The 22,385-nt window shown below is 32.0% G+C and overlaps 2 protein-coding genes across 13 annotated transcripts; one reads left to right on the top strand and one right to left on the bottom strand.

Moving 5' to 3' along the window:
• Positions 1-745: 745 nt before the first annotated feature.
• On the top strand, positions 746-10,630 carry SOL1 (carboxypeptidase D). 9 transcript variants are annotated; one of them, XM_088122578.1, is made up of 15 exons: positions 751-923; positions 1,488-1,554; positions 1,634-1,747; positions 1,861-1,891; positions 2,009-2,065; positions 2,819-2,914; positions 3,555-3,677; positions 4,937-5,041; positions 5,889-5,935; positions 6,664-6,789; positions 6,864-6,966; positions 7,102-7,164; positions 7,416-7,499; positions 7,926-7,989; positions 10,135-10,630. In XM_088122578.1, the coding sequence occupies exons 1-15, from the start codon at positions 824-826 to the stop codon at positions 10,437-10,439; spliced, it is 1,485 nt and encodes a 494-aa protein (XP_087978704.1). In that variant the 5' UTR covers positions 751-823; the 3' UTR covers positions 10,440-10,630. The 9 variants fall into 9 exon arrangements, with proteins under 9 accessions (XP_087978705.1, XP_087978704.1, XP_087978703.1 ...); XM_088122577.1 differs by having other exon boundaries at positions 1,485-1,554; XM_022278001.2 differs by having other exon boundaries at positions 752-923; positions 1,658-1,747.
• Positions 6,793-16,916, bottom strand: LOC111006217 (S-adenosylmethionine carrier 1, chloroplastic/mitochondrial). Of its 4 annotated transcripts, none has more exons than XM_022278007.2 (13): positions 16,781-16,916; positions 15,657-15,764; positions 15,014-15,096; positions 14,597-14,673; positions 13,977-14,067; positions 13,704-13,757; positions 13,533-13,628; positions 13,308-13,397; positions 12,979-13,030; positions 12,275-12,336; positions 12,101-12,181; positions 11,763-11,896; positions 6,793-7,251 (listed from the first exon to the last, which is right to left on the bottom strand). In XM_022278007.2, exons 1-12 carry the CDS (start codon positions 16,794-16,796, stop codon positions 11,768-11,770), a joined length of 939 nt encoding a protein of 312 aa, XP_022133699.1. In that variant the 5' UTR covers positions 16,797-16,916; the 3' UTR covers positions 6,793-7,251; positions 11,763-11,767. The 4 variants fall into 4 exon arrangements, with proteins under 4 accessions (XP_022133699.1, XP_087978708.1, XP_022133698.1 ...); XM_088122582.1 differs by lacking the exon at positions 6,793-7,251 and adding an exon at positions 15,884-16,142 and having other exon boundaries at positions 11,537-11,896; positions 16,781-16,879; XM_022278006.2 differs by lacking the exon at positions 6,793-7,251 and having other exon boundaries at positions 11,537-11,896.
• Between the last annotated feature and the right edge of the window lie 5,469 nt (positions 16,917-22,385).

Genomic DNA, 22,385 nt, shown 5'->3' with positions numbered 1-22,385 from the left:
AAACATTAAGTTAGCATTATAAATATGTCTGTCCACATTTTTTATATTGTATTAATACTTAATGGAAATTATATAGACCGTTACGAGGAGGAATAGTCTTTTTTTCTTTGGAAGAGGTATACAAATAGCATGACGCCTCTCTTCTAATCCTACATACCATCACCTGTCGAAATCGACTCAGTCAATACATCAGCTATTTGATTTCCTTATCGCATCTTGTGAAGTTGAACTTCATGACTTAATTTATATTAGGAGCCTAAAGAACCGAACTGAATTGAAAAATCAACTCGAATCGATTCGATTCGGTTCAAGTTGGATTGGTTATAGGTTCCGTTTTACCTGATGGTTTCTCTTTCTAGATACATTTGTCCAAGTAAAAAAACTATCAAGATCCAAACTTTACCCCAATCTAAAACAAATATTTTTCTGGTCAGTTCGGGTTTGTACAAAACCAACCCAACCCGATCCAATTACACCCCTAATTTATATAACAGATTTTTTTTTTTTTTTTTGTAATTACAAGACAAAAGTTTAGACCAGAAAAAATAATCCAAAAAGATAAGAAATAAATTGCATGAAAAATTTAAAATTAAAATATCCGATAATGTAAGAAATAAAATAAAATAAATAGGAAAGTTAAGTAAAAATATGATTTTATAATGAAAAAATAGTAAAGCTGAAAGTCTACAATATGGCGCGGGTCATCGTCACGTGCTTATCACTCGCGATCGACTCTCCTTTTCAGTCTTCAGATCGCTCACCACATAAATCGGAAGAGCCAATAGGATCCAAATTCGCGATCGCCGAACCTCACAGAAGCAAAATGAAGTTCCTCTTTTCGTTCTTTCTTCTCTCTGTTACTTCTCCCGCTCTGTTTCACGTTGCACTCGCCCGAGGCGGCCTCAATCGCTCGATTTCTCCAGGTTTCTGCTTTGCTTTCGACGTAACGCTTCTTTTTCTTTGTTTATGTTCGTGCGAATGCCATACTTTCTGTTTGGCTGCTGAGAAATTGGTATTTATTGCGTAGTTGATGATTTTGAACTAAGGAAAGCACTCCTCCGGTTTATCTAGTTTAATTCTGCAATTTTTTGTTCATCTGAATCGGTTTTTTCTTTGTATTCCTACATGACATTTTGATTTTCTTCTGTATGAGTTGAGGCGAGGAAAGAGTAAATGTGATCCAACGCCTTTTCTCAGTTCTAAATTTTCTTGCATTCTTCCTTTGACATGTAGCTTACGTTGCGCTACTTGGACTTCGGATTATTAACTTTCATTGCTTCGATTGAATTTGAATGTACTTTTTAATCGGTGTTCAGTTTCTTTATGCAGTTGGTTTCGGTGGTAGTGTATGATGTTTTCTCGTTTTAAATTTTCTTTCCTTCTTCCTTTGTTATGTACCTTAGGTTGTGCGATTCGGAATTCTGATTGTTTTCTTTGATGATTTGAACTGAGTTTGAATGTATTTCTTAATCGGTGTTGTGCAGTAGGTTTCAGTAGTAGTGTATATGGCGCTTCTGCTAGATTTTTACTGGACGACAAGAAATCTCAAGAAAGGTAGCTAGTCCATGGAGACTTCGTATATTTTGTGTTTGTTTTAGTTTTATTTTCTTTATGTTACTTTGAGGTCTGGAAGATTTGAAAACTTATTCAGTGGCAGCATCTCACAAGGTTATATGACCAATGAAGAGCTTGAAGAGGCCGTTAAAGCTTTTGGTCAAAGATGTAGTAAAATTTCTAGGATATACAGGTAACTCTTAAGAGTTTTGATTCCTTATTATCACGCAAAGAAGGTCTAATTAATGTGCTAATTTTTCTGTCGCACTTTCCTTTCCTCTCTCTTGGATGCTTGATCATGATTAGTATTGGAGAAAGCGTGCAAGGGTTTCCACTGGTAATCATTCCAAAATGTTAGTTCTTTTGTTTATTCTAAACATCCTTCCCTAATAGCTATTCTTTTAAGTCAAAACGTACAATATCTGATGAAGTGCTGTCATCTGATTGGTAATAGTGGGTAATGGAAATTTCTGACAAGCCTGGCCAAGAAGAAGCTGAACCTGCATTTAAGGTGAATGGTCTGCCACTTGCATAATAGACTATTTGTGACTTCACGTCCCCACAGCTTTAGTTTGTGAAGTCTTTTTTCCTCTTTAATGATAAGCAATTCAGTTATGAATCTTTAAGGAAGCATCTGCAGTATTTTGCCTAATCTTACTTATATGATTAATAGTCTTGACTCTAAATGATTTGCATTGTTGAACACAATTTCTTGAGAAAGATGAACTATTGGATAGATGAAATGTAGTATATTCAATAGATCCTTTGCAGTGAGGAAAAGAAAACGATTCTAGTTGTTAAGTCAGCACCACTTCTAGGGGAAAAATGCATCTCCTGAATGAATGGTAGATAATTTAAATCATGAAATTATAAAATAAGAAAATAAAAACATTTTCTGTTGTACTAGGTCCAAGTACACTAATTTTACTATTGCTCTTTACCTGTTTTATGGGGCTGTATGCCATGATGAATTAATGAAGAACATAATGCATGTATACTCGAACTTTTTATTTAGTAGCCATTCCAGCCTTCCAGGCCCACTTTTGATATAATAGCGTTTGCTGTTCTGTGCATGTGTTAGTTGTTCTTTGACTGCTCGCACGATTTGAAATGAAAATTGTACTTTCTGACTTTTCACCATGTGCATTGTGTGAGTGTCTGTATTTCCATATGTCTGTCCCAGGTGTTGAATTGAATCAGAGTATTTTGGTAAAAGTGCCTGTATACTAACTTTTGGAAGTTTGTTATTTATTTGATATCACAGTACATAGGAAATGTACATGGAGATGAACCTGTTGGCCGCGAGCTTCTTTTGCAATTTGCAAACTGGATATGTGATAATTACCCGAAGGATCCATTGGTAACTTATATAATATTTATTTTCATTTACATACATCTTCATTCTCATTCATATGCACCATTCCACATGCATTCTGTTATACAAAGATATTGTTCATCTTGATTCTTCATGGCTTTCTTGTTTATTTATGCCATTTTCATAACCTAGTTGTCAAATCGTGTTTGCATGAGACATGTTTATGTTTAAAAACTGCATGTTTTTATGCAACAACCTGGCTTTTTTTTCCTTGTGTTATAATTCCCAGATTTGAGAAAAGTGATGGACTTACACTTTTAATTCATAGACTTTTGTTGTTCTGATTTTATACCATTATTATTTATGTTTTCAGTTAGCACCCGTGTATGTGCACTCTGTACTCTAACATTCCCAAAGAATAGCATATTTATGGAAGGTGTTGATCTCTTGTTAAGTTTTTAATTTTTATTTGGGAAATTAGCTTGGGTGGTATAATACCGAAGGCAAATTCAAAGAAGGAATCCTTTTATTTGCCTGAAACCCAATTGGAGTTGTCTATGCAAAAGACCTGTGTTAAAGAACTTTTGCTTTTCAGATTGATTTTGAGATGCAATATTTTATTTTCCCTTATGTAATTTGTTCTACTACTTTTGTCTCACTCTGAAGTTTCAATTTATTTCTGAAGGCTACACTGATTGTGGAGAATGTTCATCTTCATATACTTCCATCTATGAATCCTGATGGGTTTTCTCTTAGGAGACGTAACAATGCAAACAATGTCGATCTAAACAGAGATTTCCCTGACCAGGTTCATTTACTGACCTCCTAATTTATTGTGAGTAAATTTAAGTCATATCAGGCTTTCCAACTTTGATTAAATTCAGATACAAGTTTGGAGATCTTTCTTATCTAGTTTCTTGAGGGAGGTCCCTACCGTCCCTCTGAGGCTGTTCTTTGCCTTAATGAAGAAGTTTCTTGTCAAAAAAATAAAAATAAAAATAAATTCAGATACTATTGCAGAAGAGGTTGTATTTTGCAAATGCATGTTATTTTAATACATGATTAAATGATTAATGTTAAGTGGAAAATTATGGGATATTAAATGTCCATAAAGCATATGAAAAGCAAAATAGTTAATAGGGAAGATCTACCGGAAGAATTAGGTTTTTGAAATGTTTTAAATTCACAATCATACATTGGTGCAATGCGAATAATAATAGGTAGTAATAATTAATAAGTTGGGTCTCTTTGTTATAACTGTTTTGAATTCTGTTATCCATTTTCGGGTGGGGCTTTTCTTTTTGTGAGCCTTTGCCTGTATTTTCTCCTTTGTTTTTCTAAATAAATAGTAATTAATAAAATAATAGGTAATAATCTATTCTAGCTTATGTTATTTGCGCAGGTTATTGATCTCAACTGCGATATTTGCTTGCTTGGATATGAAAACCCATTTCCAATTTGATATATATATATATATATATATATATATATATATTCCCATATTTTATTCTCCTGATTATTGCTTTTGTCTGTTCATCTTAACTGAATATATCAAGCGATTAGGCTCTTACCGAGATAAAACAGATATTAAGTGATTAAGCTGACATATCTGTTAACCATAGCGTGCCATATGTAAGTTCATCGATCCTCTAAGAGAATGCAATACCTTTCCATCGCTCCATCTTTTTTAATTTGCCTGATATGTTGGAAGTGGGCATCAATATATGTATAATTTCATAATATTAAATTGTTTTCTTCTTCTGTCCATAAGATTTAATGATCAATATCAATATTGGTTGCAGGCTATCTGATGCAATATCTGTTTCCTTATTTTATTGATCTTGATTATAATCTATATTTGCTTTTCTAAATCTAAGATTTTGGATGATTATGTGTCATCATCCACTATTCTGTGATCCCTTTTCTGTCTGCATCTTGTTGGATTTACTTGGTTTTATTTTGTTCTTTTTAATCCCGAGACCAATTGTTTTTCAGTATTAAATGGCCAAAACCAATTCTACGATGTTATACGTTTTAAGCAGGGATTAACTGTACATTTAATGTCAGTTTTTTGACATCAATGATGATGAGTATGCACGACAACCAGAAACAAAAGCAATCATGAAGTGGATTAGAGATGTACATTTCACTGCCTCTGCCAGTTTGCATGGGGTAATACCTACCTTTGTCTTCTTCTGCAGCTTAAGGAAATCTTAACACTTCATTGGTTTCTGTACGATCACCTTGTCTTTCTACTCACTCTTTCTTTTAAATTCTGGAATAGCATTGTTCGGGACATTTTTTAAGCGAACTCTCTACCAAAAGAAGCTTTTTCATTATGAGAAACAAGCTATTTATAACCTTGTGATGTGACAGAGCTATTCTTTTTTAAATTGGTTCTTATCGCTGCAAGTAAATAAAATAAAGAAAGAACAACGCCAGATTTCAACCATAAAACAGTAGATTCTTGAACAGTGATTTTGGTTATGGGGCTCATTTGGTATAAATGTTACTACGCATCTTTTTCTAGTTATACTTTGTATGATCTTTTGATGAGTTGGAGGGCATTTTTGTAGCTCTTCTCCCGTTTGCATCCTTCCACTTTTGTATATTTCATCTTATTAATGAAATATGTGTTTCTTATTAAAGAAAAAAAAATCTAAAAAAATGTTTTGGTCGTAGGAAAGGAAAAGGGGTACAGGGGTAATTTTGCTGTATTATGTGATAGGTTGTGGGGCCGATCTGTGGGATCCAAAAAGAATATTAGTTAGTTAGTTTGGGTAAGCTGGATATAGGGGGAAGGGATATTATCTGGGGGCATTCTCTTTTGGTAATTGTTCTGTGTACGTATGTGAGTGAGGTAAGGAGCGGTAGGGAGCTCTATAAACTCCCTTGGATATTTTCCCTAATGCACTAATAAACTGGTTTCTATCATCGTATCATGTTCTAAGTTCAATTGTATGAATACTGATTTAAGAAACACTTAAAGACGCTTCGTCATTGCCTTTCCTCTCTATAGGGTGCACTTGTTGCAAATTTCCCATGGGACGGCACTGCAGATAAAAGGTGATATTTCACATTAAATTTTTTAGATTTTCCCAGACTTGCCACATTCTTTCATGTTTTATTTTTGTGTCCATATATATTCTGTTGCTCCAGTGACAAGGACTAATAATTGAACCAGGACTCGGATCTCATTTCTTGATGATTCCTTTTCAACTATTCCTCAGTACATGTGCTTGTTTCTTCAAAATATTTGTGTATATTTTTGCCATTTATTCTATCAGCATTTTTCTCATTCATTACCCGTGGTGAATGCCAATTTAGGACATCATGTTTTCCTTGAGAAATTATGGTTGTCTTCTGTCTCTGGCACTTGAATTGGTTTGCAATTATGTTGATGATAAACAACCATAGCTATCTAATTCCAAACTTAACTTCCGCTTTAAGACTTGGAAAAGTATAAATGAGAACAAACAAAATATTTTTGTTTAATCCCCAAAAAAGACTTATTAGGTCAAAAAAATGACCAATCAGTTTAAAGACGCCCCATAGATGGTGGCTGAAAATTTTGCTAGCTGAATTAAAACGTTATTATAAAAATTCTTTATATATTCTATTCCATTATGCATTTTCAGCGTGCATTAGTATGTGATGATGCCTGATGCATGACTGTCATAAATATGTTACCAATATGGCGACGGTGCCTCACTAGCTTTATTTCCATTTTCTGAGAGTCAGTTAATATTTCGGTTGCTCACTCCCTTTTCACATTCTAAACTTTGATTTTTCAGGAAATATTACTATGCGTGTCCTGATGATGAAACATTCCGGTTCATGGCTAGTGTCTATAGTCGCTCACATCATAATATGTCTTTTAGCCAGGAATTTCAGGGAGGAATTACAAATGGAGCTTCATGGTATAGCAATGAATGCTTAGTGAATTATTTTCTTTTCCGAAGTACTTTTTAGAATTTACACAAGGTTTCTGTAGGTACCCCATATATGGTGGCATGCAAGACTGGAACTATATACAAGGTGGCTGTTTTGAGTTAACTTTAGAGATTACAGACAACAAATGGCCTCCTGCTGATGAGGTTTGAGCTGAGTTCAATTCATCCTTCCTTCAATAGAAAGGAACAAAAAACTTAGTGTAAACTTGTTATTCCATTACTCTCAATCAAGTAGAAGTGCTATTCACTAAATGATTTTTCTCGTTTACATATATGCAGCTTGCTACCATTTTTGAGTATAACAAGTTGAGCATGCTAAATCTCGTAGCAAGTCTTGTTCAGGTACACCTTAGTTTTTCTTTGAGTTGCATTTGCGTGTAAGAGTATAGTATAGACTTCTCTTCTCTTCTCTTCTCTTCAATTGGCTGCCTGTCAAAGAAACTGGAAGATTACTCAATGAATTTAAAAAAAGTTTGCAGACCCTTTTTCGTAGATATGTTATTAATCATTAATATATTCTCCTTAGATTTGTTCGTATAAGTTCGTGCACTAGATAATATATCGATTATGATTTATGGCCTTGTGCTATTCAGACAGGAATACATGGAAGAATTTTTTCATCAGATAGTGGAAGGCCGTTGCCTGCAACCATTACACTCAAGGGCATAGACTACTCGGTACATTTGAATCTTTAATTTTCTTTGTATGTATATTGCATTTGATCATGCATTCAAATGACAAAAAATCTTTATTGCATTTGAATCTCACATGGAAAAACTAGTCTTTATAAAACATAGCAAAAATAGATTGACGTAGATGTCTATTGGATGTTATTGTCTAACATAAAGAAACTGCGTGAAGAATCCATATAGTTTTTTCATCCTCTCCTTAATTATCATATTTGTAACAACTCTGCCTCTGCCTCCTGTATTAGAACTTAAGACGACTCCACTGTTTGTTTTATACTCTTTTTTATATCGTTATCATTTCATACAAGAGAAACTGGGGGATGGTGGAGATAGGAGAAGACAATGGAGAGAATTCTCACTCTCTGGTGAAAAATGTAGCTGGATAATATGAGTGTTCTTAAATTTAATTGGCAGGTTAAAGCTAGTCAAAGGTTTGCAGACTACCACCGATTAGCTGTACCAGGACAGAAATATGAAGGTAAGTGCCTCTATTAACTGTTTCTATGGAGTTATGATGTTGGTCAATCATGTTGAAATTCTCAATGTGCTAGGTAAAAAATTTTTGAGCATAAAACTTATTTACTTGGAACAATTGGTCATCATATATATTGCCTTGTGTTAAAAAAACATTTAACTGCAATTATGGAGTTTTTCCATAGAGCTCAATTTGGCTGTGTCTTGAAAAGACTTTTTTTTTTCTCTTTTTTTTCCAAACTACTTATGGTTTCCAGCATGATTTTAAAACTTAAAGTCTCTTATTGTATTTTAATGGTTAAAAATCACTATTGGTCTCTGGTCTCTGAACTTTTATTGAGGTCAAGATTCGGTCTTGAACTTAAATTTGCCCTTCTACCTTCAAATTTGTTAACAATTTAGTTCCTACAGGAAAAAAGATATATATATTGTTGAGATTTAATGAAATTTCTTATACATGTAGATTGATAATATAAAGAGGGACCAAATGTATTTATAAACTAAAAAATCTAATTTGTTACATAATAAAAATCAACAATTAATTTTCATGACATTTTTCAACTAGAAATTAAATTATTATTGATTTGAAAGTACAATGACTAAATTGTTATCAATTAAAGTTCAAAAATTAAATTGTTACTTCAATGAAAATATAAATAAATATCAAAAGTGCTTTTCTTTTACATTTTTTATACGTTTTTTTGACATATTTTGATTTATTGTCTTGACTGAACCATCCGAGTTATACCATCATTTAAAGAGAATATACTTGTACGCTACGAGCATAATGCTTCTACTTTTTTTTAGCATATTTATAATCTTTTGAATATTGTGAAAACGGAACTTTATCATGTGCTTATAACGTGGGGCACTGAACATGATATGCTATAGACATGAATGCTTGGTGTCATTACCATGTTCTTTTACTACTATTATTATTATTATTTTTTTTTTTTGTATTGGTATTAGTTAAAGTAACCCCTTTACTTTCACAAGAGTATAAACAAATAGCCAAACAAAGAGTCCATAAAACATACAATAAAACCTGGTCAAAGCAAACATAACTCAACGATAATTAATATGTATCTCCATTCAAGAGATTGTGAGTTTGATCCTTGTACTAAAAAAAATACAATAAAACCTCCAAACTCCAAATTGAATGATGGACTAAGAACATAAAATGACCAAAAAGAAAATATTCACTTTGAATGGTAAATAAATAATAAGATATTGATAGTAACTTGGGGATTGTTTGATAATATTTTTGTTCCAAAGTTTCTCTTTTTCAATTTTATTTAAAAAGCCTAAATATTTTATAATTATTTGTGTTTCTTGTTTCTAATTTTTTTAAAGAAACATTCTCAAGATTGTATAGAAATTTTAGAAACAAAAAATTGTTTCTTATTCACTTTTCCAATTTGTTCCAAAACATTAAAAAAAATTATTGTTATCATTTTTGAACCATGAAATTTTATTTGTCTTTACTGAAAAAAAGGAACGAAAACAAATGAATCCTTAAATTATGGAAAAAGTTTTGGTAATCCCTTGGATGAAACTTAGTTTTCAATAATTCAACATTTAACACTAAAATTATCTTAAGAAGAGAGGCCGATCACATAAAAGATCCTAAAACATTCCTAAAATATAGTTCACTCCCCTGCCCTAGATGGAAATTAGAAAATTCCTCCCCAATTTGAGGCCATTATTGGAAAATAATAGATACCAAACTCTTTATCTAAAGCCCAACAATAACTATTTGATATTGACCATTAGAAATATGTCATCCTATATTATTATCTTCAATAAATCCAATTATTGGGTGCATTCAATCTTCAATAAATTCAAATATGTGAGTTGAAATTTAAACCTGCAACTTTTCAAAGGAGGTAGAGAACAAAAAACATTTCAAGCCATTAGAATTTAGCCCATTGCAACCTAATATAGATAAAAGAGAACTTTCTATACTAGAACTTGGAAAATTTCATGGCACCACTCAAGCTTATTGTTTTGAATGCGTTGGCATTAATTTGTGTTATTCGTATTATAAGTGTGACAGATATTGTGTTTTTTATTCCAAAGTTTCGGCAGAATGGTGACAAATATTAGACTAGAGTATGTTTCTTGATTCGACTATTGGGTATAACTGCAGTAATCGCGACGACGCCTGGGTACAAGTCGAAGAATACAAGCATCTGGTTGGGGGAGGGAGCAATGTCTCTAGACTTTGTTCTTGATCCAGAAACCACGACCAAAGGGAAACTAATGCAAAACACTTGGGACTGTGACTGTTACAGTAGGCTCGACTTTGTAGCCTATATTTGGGGACACTACTTCCAAGCATATGTTTTCTTGGCGGTTGTTTTGGTGTTTATTTGCTTTTTATTTCAGAGGAGAATGAAATTTAGACTTTCCAAGCAAAGATTAGTGGCAGTGCCTAAGAGGATTGTGGTCTGAGATCAGTGTTTGTTTAGTTTAGTATTAAATTTATTTCATGCTATTTTTCCATCACTAGAGAAATGATTATTGTAACACGACAGTTTTCTAAGGCCTTAGAAAAGGAAGAAAAGATCTTTGGGTAAGTATCTTTTGTACTTCAGCCTCAACAATCTGAGTAAATTATGATCGTATGTACCATTTCAGTCCAATTTCCTTTCCTTGCCGAGGGTCTAAATCTTAGGTAATTGAATTCGTTACCTGCTCCAAATTTTCTAGAAACAGTATACAAAAATTTTTGGTTAAATTACAAGTTCAGTTTTTGAACTTTTGGAGAAATGCCTAATAAATCCTCTTTTTTTTTAAAAAATAATTTCTATGCTTTGACAAGCAAGTTTTGTCCCGGAGGGCCAGTCTCATAGGTAAGGGAATAGAATTTTTTGTGGTGCATCTACCATAAAGTATTGTGTGTTCAAACTTATGTGTCCGAGGTTTAGATCTTGAGTAAGTGCTGATGTCCCACTTATAGGTGTAAAAATGCTTAAGAGCTATTGATTCTAGGTTATAAAAAAAAAATAGCAAGTTTTTTAACTAACTATGCATAAGCTTACACAATCCTAACATTTAACCCATCAAGTATAAGGGAGGAGAGCGACAACCGTGCCTTCAATGACAAAAGGAAGCTTACTTGATGGTTTTTGAGATTCTATTCTCTTTTCAGCCCTTTCTTGGTGTAAACTTCACTGTCCTATCACAATTCTTACATTCTCTTAATGCTCTTTTAGCCTCATGGATTCTCTTTTCAGCCCATGGAAGTCCTTCTTTAACTAGGGCTTCTTGTCGGGCTCTAGGAAAAAAAAAAAAATATATATATATATATATATATACACACTTTTTCAATCATCCATTGTTCAAGGTTTGGCTTCCCCTCCCCTCGGACAACTGATGGGTAGCATTAAATCCAGATAGTGCCCCTACAACTTTTACCTCCTTTTCTTGAATTCAGATTTTGAATCAGATAAAATAAGACTAGTCAGCGTATACCACAATTCCAGACCTGGTAGCTTCTATATTCTACAATCTAAGTAGCAGTAGCAAGCAATCGGAAAAACTAGCACTGAAATTAACCAGTTCTAGTATTAAAATGAAACTATGCTTTGTCTCTACTCTCTATCATATTTAACCAACAGAAGGAAGAATAAGTAAAAGTTTTTAGAGATATCTTCTGCCTATGTTCCGGAGCAGACGATCGAAATTATGGCAGGCAGACAAATTAAAACCAGGAAGTTGCATCATGCTTAAAATTTAAAGACTAAATGAAAGGTGAACCATTAAAACGATGACCTGTGTCATTGTGGTTCGATAGGTCTCTCAGATGGCGGATGCCTCTTAGCAGCAAGCATCTGCTTTGTTTTTTCAAGGACACCAAAAAATATAGCGCCTCCTAACCCTATCCACAGTACCCTTGGCCCTATGCCCTGCAATTAGGAATAGAGAGGGTCATAATTTATATGGTCCATTTTGCAAGGGAGACATTGTGTGCCCCTTCATCGTAAAACTATTTCGGTGAATCTGAGGAATCGTTTGAATGATTTAAGCTTTTGAAGGATAGCTTAATATATTATTTAGAAAGATCCTTCTATTCCCTTTATATCAGTAGGTGTGAATAATGAACAACAAACCTTGAGAAAGGCACGTGGTCCTTCTTCCTTCATTATGGTCCTACAACAATCACGAATACCTTGATATTGGCTTTTCGATCCCTGTATGATATTAAGAAATGATATAGAAAAAATGTGTTAACATTTGACATGATCTTTTACCAATAAAAAGGTGAGGAACAGCTCAATTGATACCTGAACCATTAATCTGGTTTTGATCACGTCAAGAGGAGTGGTTACAGCACCAGTAATAGCACCTACAGGGAAAAAGCAAAAATGTTGGATAGGATATTACTTAGCATTTGTATTAGCTGCCTGGATCAACCGTTTGAAAGAGTAATGGAATGAAATCAAATATTTTTGTCCACAGTTCTGTGAAATAACCTCCCTAGGAAACTATAAATACTAGTACTGGTGTTGAATATTAGCCGATACTTTTATCAGATTTTGTTTCCTCAATGTGTCAATTATGAAATGCATGACAAGGCCTTTAAATCTGCAACTAGGTATCGGTCATGAATAATTTGAAATCATAAGGCATGTCATTATGATGAAAGTGACTAGATTAGAAAGAGAAACTGGAAGATGAATAGCTCCTGGCCTCCTACGTATAAGGAGTCCACCGGAAGCATCCATTAAATTCGACATGCTATGAGTTCTATAAACATACTGTGATGAATAAGAACTAAGATATGCAATCAATCTTGCTTGACATAAAAGTGGACACAGAGATGAGTAGAATTCTTCACAATTATTTAGCAGTTTGCAATGATTCATGGAGAGAGAGAAAACATAAGTTGTTTGAGTTTAGAAGGCAAGGAAATTTCAGGACACTTTCACCGGAACTCCCATGGAAACACTTTGAACCAAAGAAGAAAAAATGAAATTCGATGATTTACCAGCAAAAGCTCCGATTATAGCATTCTCAGGATCATCTGGATCTCTTTGCGCCTGCAGCAAGATGTATAATATTCATTCTCCATAACAAAATGGTAAATCCACCTTAGTGCAACTTAGCATAAACAAGAGATGAAAAAGTAGAAGTCAATATCGGTTGACGGAATTATTCCAATTGCCTGGTACCCTGAGCTTCTTGAGTGGAATATGTCGAAGAACACAAGATCATTTTATGATTCGTGTTGCAATTTATGTTTTTTAAAAAAAAAGAAAGCTTTTGCTCCAGAAAAAATAAAGTTTAGATTAGGTCCTTGTATATATAAGAACTTACCGCTAGCTTGTACCCTATCCTAAGTTGTTCGTAAATGCAGAACTGAATGGCATCAAATGGCAAATCTCGCAGTAAGAAAGATCCATATCCCTGAAACATCAAAGAAACAGGAAATTGAATGCAGTTATTCAACAACTGATATCTAATCTCAAGAAGTATAGATATACATTTATGGACGCTTTGTATAAAATTAAAAAATCAGTTACAAACTGATTATATCATTACCGCATAAAGACCTCTAAAACCTTCCCTTGAAACAATAATGTGGACAGCACTCGACGCAGAAGCAAAGTGGCTAGTCTGCATCCTTTGCTTAACTACCTGGAAATAATGAACAAATAACAAGCTCAGAAGGCAAGAACAGAATATTGTAATACGGCAGATAAATTTAACTACCTCTGTTGGCACACGGATGAGGGAAGAAGCCACGCCTCCTATGACACCTGCAGTCTGTATGTAGCTTGAGCACCTATTAAATTAACAATTAAAGAGCTCTATCCAACATTCTGATGCAATGCTTCACTCTAACATATCTTATAAAAAAAAACCGCGTGGAACCTGATGGTATTTTGTTACAAGATAGCAAAAATGCCCGACTGCTAAAGCCCAAAACATCTGCCAGACTCTATGAATATTGTAAACGGAAACATGGTCGGTGGTGAATCTTACCAAATGAGCGAAAGCATTGAGGTTTTCGGGGAATGAATTGAGCAATTTCTGCTTGGTAGGTTCATATACACCAACAAATATGGCAGAGGCACTGCTAATAGAGAAATTGTAGAACATTTAGCAGTTAGCAATATGATGAGAAATAAGAGCAATTACCGCGTTAAAGAACCAACACTCATAATTTTAACACAACTATTTCAATGAATTAATGGCTGAAAAATAATAGTAAACGAATAAAAAGCTCCATGGTGCAATAAATTCTGAAAGCAATAATTACTATTACAAAAACTATGCTTTTCACTCCAATGGCTGAAAAACAGAGCGATAGCTACAGGCCATAATATCAAGAGAATAAGAAATTAGAGATTACTTAAAGGTTCCAGGGACAAACTACTATAAGATCAGGTTTTAAAAATAAAACATTTGAAACATGATACATTCTTGTCTCTCGTACAAACTAATGAGCTTCTTCGATTCCTTATATGACATATTTTCATATCCAGAATCGCATTAGAAATATTTCTCTCTAGAGGCCAAAATAAAGCTCCAAATTTGCATACATTTATCCGACATTCTAGTGGAGGAGATGATGAATAATATATGGAATTAAGTACACTCACGGTAACATCCCAACGAGGTTTGCAGCCAATCCAGAATAAAGTCCCTTCAGTACAATCTTTCCTCCGCCATGAACAGCCTAACAATACCATTTTAGATTAATTCAGAAATCCCCAGGTGCTCCACATTCAAAAACCAACATATGACAGAATAAAGCATGAAGAACCCTATTGTTACTTCAACAGGCATAAGTAATCAAATATGCAGACAATGACTTAAGCTAGGGAATGAAATACTTCGAATATACCATTTTGGAGATTGTATAGTTAATCATTCCTGTACAAATAATTTCCACCAAGAGATCAAAAAGTAAAACTTCATTCGTCAAGAAACACTTAAGATAATTTGAGGCTCGGAAGTTTTAGAAGCCCAAAAAACATTCACTTTCCCATTGGAAGTAACCTCCGCATATCAGCTACCTGTAAACGAGTTTTTATTGTATCAATCGGATATAGAGCAGCTTCTGCAACAAGACCAGCAGCACCTCCAGCTATAGCACCTTCTGCAAAAGCCCATAACAAAAGGATACAGCAAAATAATTCTATTAGATCTAATGGCAAACAGAGAGCATATGCGATTGGAACATACTTTATAGATTTCAACCATGATAAAGAAAATCTCAAACAATAATTAACAACTTATATCGAATTTTAGAAGTGATCATACAATGTTATTTAAATTGTTCATAGTAACGAGATAGTGTGATAGATGGAACAAACTTTTGGAAGCCTTGAAGACCATAGGGCTTAAAATCCGTGGGATAGGGGTGGAAAGTAAGAGGAATAACTTGATTGGTCATTTTCGTTATGTGTTTCAGGGGAGTTGAAATGCCTTAATACACATAGTATACATTGCAGAACGGATGTGTCATTTCCTCAATAATACCATGTAAATATCATAATGGCTCTGGGGAGTCTGATGTATATAGATTTAAGTCTTAGAATGCATATTAAGGAAACACTCTTAATTATTTATATATTAATACACATAATATACATTCGTATTGTATATGAGAATTTCCCAATGAATTCATCCAAGTTTAATAAATTAAATAAAACCTACCATATAAGGTACGTACGAAATCAAACTTGTTATCCTCTCCGACATTAAGTGTTGCAGAAATCTTGATGCCTTTATTTTCAGCGTCATTCATCCTGTGCACCAAAATATCTGTATAACAAAGCACGAAGGATTTAAAGTATGAAAAGAATAACTGTGTTCGATAAATTGTTGGAGCTTTGAATAGATGAAAATCTTTGGCAAACAAAAAAATCCACAACGATCCTAACCTTGGAGCTGAAAGATTATTTCGATAACATGCAGGCAAGGTGTTCGTTCAAAATACACGATCAGCCACAAGTTCTAACATGATTAGATCAAGTAAAACAACAAAGTTCATGGACTTCTGGATTCTCATGTAAGTAACGGAAGCAACAAAACAGCAGGAAAGTCTCGAAGTTATGACAAGCACCCTTAATTACTTAGCTCTTGGCAGAATCAGCCAAATTTGACAATGCAGCAGGATCGATTCCGATTCTCAGTTGGCTACTGGAAATAACCGAGAAACTAATGAACTTCAAACTGAAATATTAGAAACAGTTAAAGAACCTCCAAAAAGGAATTGCGAACTCGTGGAAGAAAGCTTGCGTTCCAGTAGAACCGTAAAGTATAAGTTCCTTCCAGATCGTATTATTCCTATCCATAGCCTAGCAAATGACTCCTACAGCGCACATCCTTGAACAATGCTTACACTGGTTACGCCATTCCACAACTACTTTCGTCATCTACATTTTCTAAGCAACCACGAAGTTCAAGCTCATCAAACTTGTTCAGAACAACTTCATGATTACTCTTCCTATTCAGGCCAATTAAAAATCACAACAACACTATCACGTTAAGTTTTTAGATTATTAACAGTGCGAAACAAAATGAAATCAAGAATAACCTCCACATCGACGATGTCTCGGTTCGATATCAACAGCACGCAATGGAGAAATCGATACAAGAGTGACAATGAACAATAATACTAGTGAGAGTAATATGAATTGCTATAGTGAAATTACTGCTAGCAGGCACAGAGCAACGATTACGAAAAGTATGCTACATAATTTCTTACAGCAAGAAAGAAGAGCCTGAGATCAAACAAGAAAACGATATCGGAGAAGAGAATTGGCGCTGAAAATTACCTGGTGAATCTCGCATTCTGGCTGCTGCTGCTTTCGGAGGGCGGAGACGGCGCGCCAAATCCGTTTAAAGAAAGAGAAAGGGTTACTTTTCAGTTTTCGGATTGGATTCATGGGTAAATGTCTCCGAAACGTAAGTAGCTAAAAAATAGCTATAAATATAATATTTTTATTAATTATAGTTAGTTATTAATTAATATTTAAACAAGTCCATTAAAAAAATTAAATTAATACAAACAACAAATATTCTAACCGGTTAGACCCATTTCAAAATCACAATTAAATTTTTTACGAGTAAAACGAGATACCTTCTGTTTCTCAAAAAACAAAAAAAAGGATAAATAATGTATTAAATTTTTAGTAGTGGTTTGCATAAATTTTATGGATTAGTATCTCACTATAGTTCATATTTAAATTGATTTTCTAAAATATGGGTGGATTCAAACTTATGATTTTGAAGAAGTTTTACGCCATAAACTATACGTAAGTAGTATTTAAATTAATGAATAAATTATATAATTATAATTAAGTCCACTGTTTTATTATAGTACTTACCAAATATCTTACTCCTTTGTTCGAAGTTCAAGTTCTCGCCTAACTCTGTTAACTTAAAAATAAGTTCATGGTTTTTTAAGCACTTATATTTATAATCATTTTTCTAAATATTATATTTGTAATTCTTTGAAATAATATATATTTACAAATATTTTAAAATTTTATCCCTTAAACTTTTTGATGTAAATGATAGAGTAAAATTTAGAAATTTTGTAAGTTGAAAAAAAGTTATAAATAGAGTGAAACTTTTAATTACGAGTTTGTTGGTATTCCATCCTTTTATCGTTAAGATAAATATAATGATAGCTTTTAAAAAAATTCATGAACCACTAACGATAATGTGGTTAGTCGAATGTAAAAAATAAATACTACCAAACAACTTAATTTACCTTATATTAGAAAAATAACTCAAATTTACCAATTACTATTCATGAAGAGAGTTTAAATATCTAATGTTTAAATTATGTTTAGATCTACTTGGTTATTTTGTACTGATAATACACTAATAACTATAACATAACTTAAAAGTTAAAAGACGTTAGTATTACCCAAAACAAAAAATTAAGACATTGGTAGGTTTGAGAGGTTCAAATGTTCATCTATCCATTGGAGAAAAATATTAAAAAAAAAAAAAAAAAGAAGCTGATTTTTCATGATTGTTGAGGCCTAAGTGGGCTAAATCATAAGCCCATTATACGTGTAGGTAAATTCAACTTAGGAATTTCGTTCGTGTATAGGTACCTTCATAAGAAACTAGCTAAAAATAATGTTCTCTAAAACATGAGAATTCATGTTAATAAACTTCTTGTCGATTTAAATCGAAGCATAGTTTAGCAGTTAAACCCTTTTTATTTTATATAAGAGTTGGATTTGAATTTACACATTTTATGTGGTATTTTTTTCCTATTGAAATCAATGTCGGATTACTTTCGCGAGTGGATCCTTACCAGCGACATTTAGATATGTGATATAATATTTTTGAAGAAAAATATGATAATAGTTTTTCAGAGATCGAATAGTTTGATCCTCGTCTCTATATCTATAATACTATATTTTAAAAATTATATAAAAATTCATAATGGTTAATATATAATACGTTTTTTAATATAGCGCTGTCAATAGAATATATCGGATGTATTGTGGTATATTATTCAACGGTCCCTAAAATTTTAGAAAAGTTCGTTTCGGTATTTGTGATTGAAATTTTTTATTATAGAATAAATAATATTAAGCCACTTATGTTTAAACTTTTTTTAATATCAGTTTTAACCATAAACTTGACATTTGTCTCGGTATAACAAGTGTTCCAATATTCACACATTGTTGTAACTTCTGCTTTTTAAGTAGGTTTTCCATTGAAATTTTGTTGGAAAAAAGTACTCCCGAATGTATAAGGGGAACTAAAAAATCTATTTTAAATGGTCTACACTATATATATATATATATATATATATATATATATATATATATATATATATATATATATATACTTTTTAGTCGGATGGAAGCTGGGGGTTGGGAGATCGAATTCACAAATCTCTTAGTTGAAAATATATGTCATCGTTGAACTATGTCCGTTTGACACTATTTATTATATATTTAAATCACGGGTTGTTGAGAAAATTTATAATAGTATATTATGAAGGAAAAAAATGCCAAATACCTCCATTATATTCACCTGTCCACGTGAAGAATGTAAAATTTATTAAATGAATTTAAATCACACTAATAGCTGTCTTGAGAGTGGCAATTAAAACTTTTGAAGTATAACAAATGTATTAATATCTCAACAAGTTATAGAATCCTATTCAAATCGACGAACAAATAAACAAATCTCATATATACTACATTGTACGAAAATATTTTCATAGGTTTATTTTCAAACATATCAATAAAATATAAATTTTTGTTAATAATAAATTAATACAGTTGTGGGGATGGATTCTCATTATCTTGTTATCCAAATCATATCAATATCCCGTATGTTCGTCTCGATTAAGTATTGCTCTCGTAGTCCATCTAAATAATACTTTCACCTTTAGATATATACCTAGCCAACTACTTTGCTTAATCAACACATTTTGATGATAACTAACAAACTATATAATTTAATGATATTTTACTCATATTAATTGTCTCAATTACTCAAGTAATGGGTATATAAGCAAATCACATTTGTTATATAAAAATTAAAAACTAACTTGTCTCTATTACTTTGACTGATTTCCTTGACTAGCCTACGAGTCATTAATTTATCCTTCAACCTGCACACAAGTAACGTTTTAATCTCTTTACATAACTAACTCTCAAAAAACTCGGGACAAATTTAGAACTATTTTATAAACTCCATAGACTAAAAATGTTTTTTTAATTTAAAAAAAAATTAAAATATACACTAAGCTCAAACTTCACTATAAGTAATATATTTTATCTTTCTTTTCTACTGTGGTAAATGGATTTCCACGTGATTAAATAGAAGCCTCCACGTCATGCCAAAAAGATAAATAAATAAATAAATAAAACGGGGGAAATTTTACTTTATTTGTTTACCACAACGTTCGATGAAAGTCAAGCGTGGCCCTGCATTATTTGTACGCTTTAGTTTTATTGGGCCGTCCAACCTTTTCAGTTTTCTCGAAAGTGACTTTTCATAGGTCACGGACAACAAATGTCTCCACGTGCTCCTCTCACAGGGCGGCACGTGTTCTTTCTTTATTTTAAAAATTCTTTTTACGACATAAGGACGGTGAGTCACTCTTTCTGACCAGTTCAACATAATGATTTGATTTGGGCTCTTTCTTTTCCCCGTAGTATACTGTATCGGACACGCTGCAAGTCCATTTCGAAACATTAGACACCTTCAACAGCGGTTTTTCGTCCGAAATAATTTAGTCCATAAATTTTATCAATTTAGTCGCATTTTTTATAAAATAATAATTTAGTCATTCAATTTTAGTTTGTAACGATTTAATCTTTTAGTTCAAAATTTGTAACAATTTAATTCATATTATAAAAACTTTTATTAAAATTAAGTGTCAAATTTTATTGTATATAATTTAATCTTTCTAACTTATAAACATATTTGGTTCTTCTATAGTTTATCAATCTATATATTTGAGAAATTTAACAAAAAAATTTCACGATAAGGACTAAATCATCCTTTAAAAAAAACACTAAATCGGCTTTAAATTACAAATATTAAATTGTTACCTATTAAAATCTAAGGACTATATTGTTACCAATTTGAAGAGAAAATGACTAAATCGTTACAAACTAAAGTTTGACTAAATTGTTACTTTAGCGAAAATACATAGACCAAAAGTGTCTTTTGACCAATATTATTTTGATTATTTACTTTTAATTTTTGTTTATTTTCATCTTTATATTTTTAACTTATGTTTATTTTAGTTGCTATATTTTTAATATTTTCGTTTTTGTCTCTGTACTTTAAAATAAGCAACTATTTTAACCTCTTAATTTGAGTTATAATATCATTTTTTACCACAATTTCAAAATAACATTACACTCAATATGTTTATTTAAATCTAACAATAACTTTATATTAAAAAGTTTCTATTAGGTTTAGAGTTTGTGTTAATGTTTTACCAACAATGATGAAAATTGTCATTTTCTTAAAATACGTAAACAAGAAAACAAACTTATTAAATACAAGGATTAGGGGATTAAACTCATGACCTCGTGGTTGGAGATATATGTCAACTATCGCTTAACTATACTCGTTTCGGCCAAAACAGACATTTTGAAAATACGTGAACTAAAATGAACTAAAATTGAAAATACAACGACTAAAATGAATCAAAGATAGAAATATATGGACCAAACTAGAATTTTAACATTTATAAAATAAATCAATTAAGGCATTAATAACCTACTTTGTGAATTGAATTCAAACTTCTACATTTCCAATACTGTATTATAATGTTAAGTTATAAATTTAGCCTATCAACTTTCATAAATATATTTTATAAAAAAAAATTCGGAAATGTATTTAATACTCTAAAACTTAAAAAATAATTTTAAAATGTATCTAAAATTTTCCATTTGTTGTCTAATAATAAATTTTTAAAGTATCTAATAAATATATAAATTTTCAATTTTATGCATGATAAGTTGCTTACTTAGTTGACATTTTAAAAAATTCATAGGCCTAGGAGGCTAGAACAACGTTGTTCAAATTTTAATGTACTTGTGTACAATTCAACTCTACAATTTTAATTTAATGTCCAATAGGTATGTTATATTAAAAAAATATGTATACTAACATAGATTTATTAGACATAAAATTGAAAGTTAAAGAACATATTAGACATTTTAAAGATTTTTTTAAGTACAACAAACATTTTTAAAATTGGAAGGTCTCTTAAATACAAAGTTAAAAATTCAGAGACTTATTATATATTTTTTAAAGTTCACCGACCTATTAACACAAACATAAAAGACGTCTAACTATAGATCTTTTAACTAAACTGGTAATTTAATTGAACCAAAAATACAAGTATTTTTTATTTCGTTAAGTTGGTTTAAATAACTAATAAAATAATGGTTTTAGCTAAAAAAACAAAAGACCCAAAACCAATCACTAACCCCATTTTAGGGTATGTTTTGGGTGAGTGTTTCAAAATTTGGGTGGGTTTCACTTAAAATTTCAGACAACTCACGTGTTGTCCGGGACATTTCAACGTTAATTTATACCCGCTCTATCGTATTATTCTACTCCAAAACACAAATTCTCTTAATCCAACGTCGATATAAATCAGCCAACCATAAACATAATTCAATTAGTTCAAGCTATAATCTTGATCGAAAGGTCGAAAGTTCGAATATGTTCGAATATCCAATTCCAGTTGAACTAAAAAAAAATTTATAAACCTCTTGATAAAACTTCAATCTTATTCCCAAATATCATATTTTGAACTTGCACCCTATAGACACCCTCTTAATCTCTCGAGGTTTGTTTCGATATTTTATAGAGGTTGATCACATATTATGACATATGAATCATTCATATTTCTGATTAATTCTTATCTTTATG

Source organism: Momordica charantia, assembly GCF_013281855.1.
Source record: "Momordica charantia cultivar OHB3-1 chromosome 4 unlocalized genomic scaffold, Mcharantia_2.0 BLBB01000004.1, whole genome shotgun sequence".
Lineage (NCBI taxonomy): Eukaryota > Viridiplantae > Streptophyta > Magnoliopsida > Cucurbitales > Cucurbitaceae > Momordica > Momordica charantia.
Note: the sequence above shows the minus strand (reverse complement) of the source record. Positions and strands in the feature narration are given on the sequence as shown.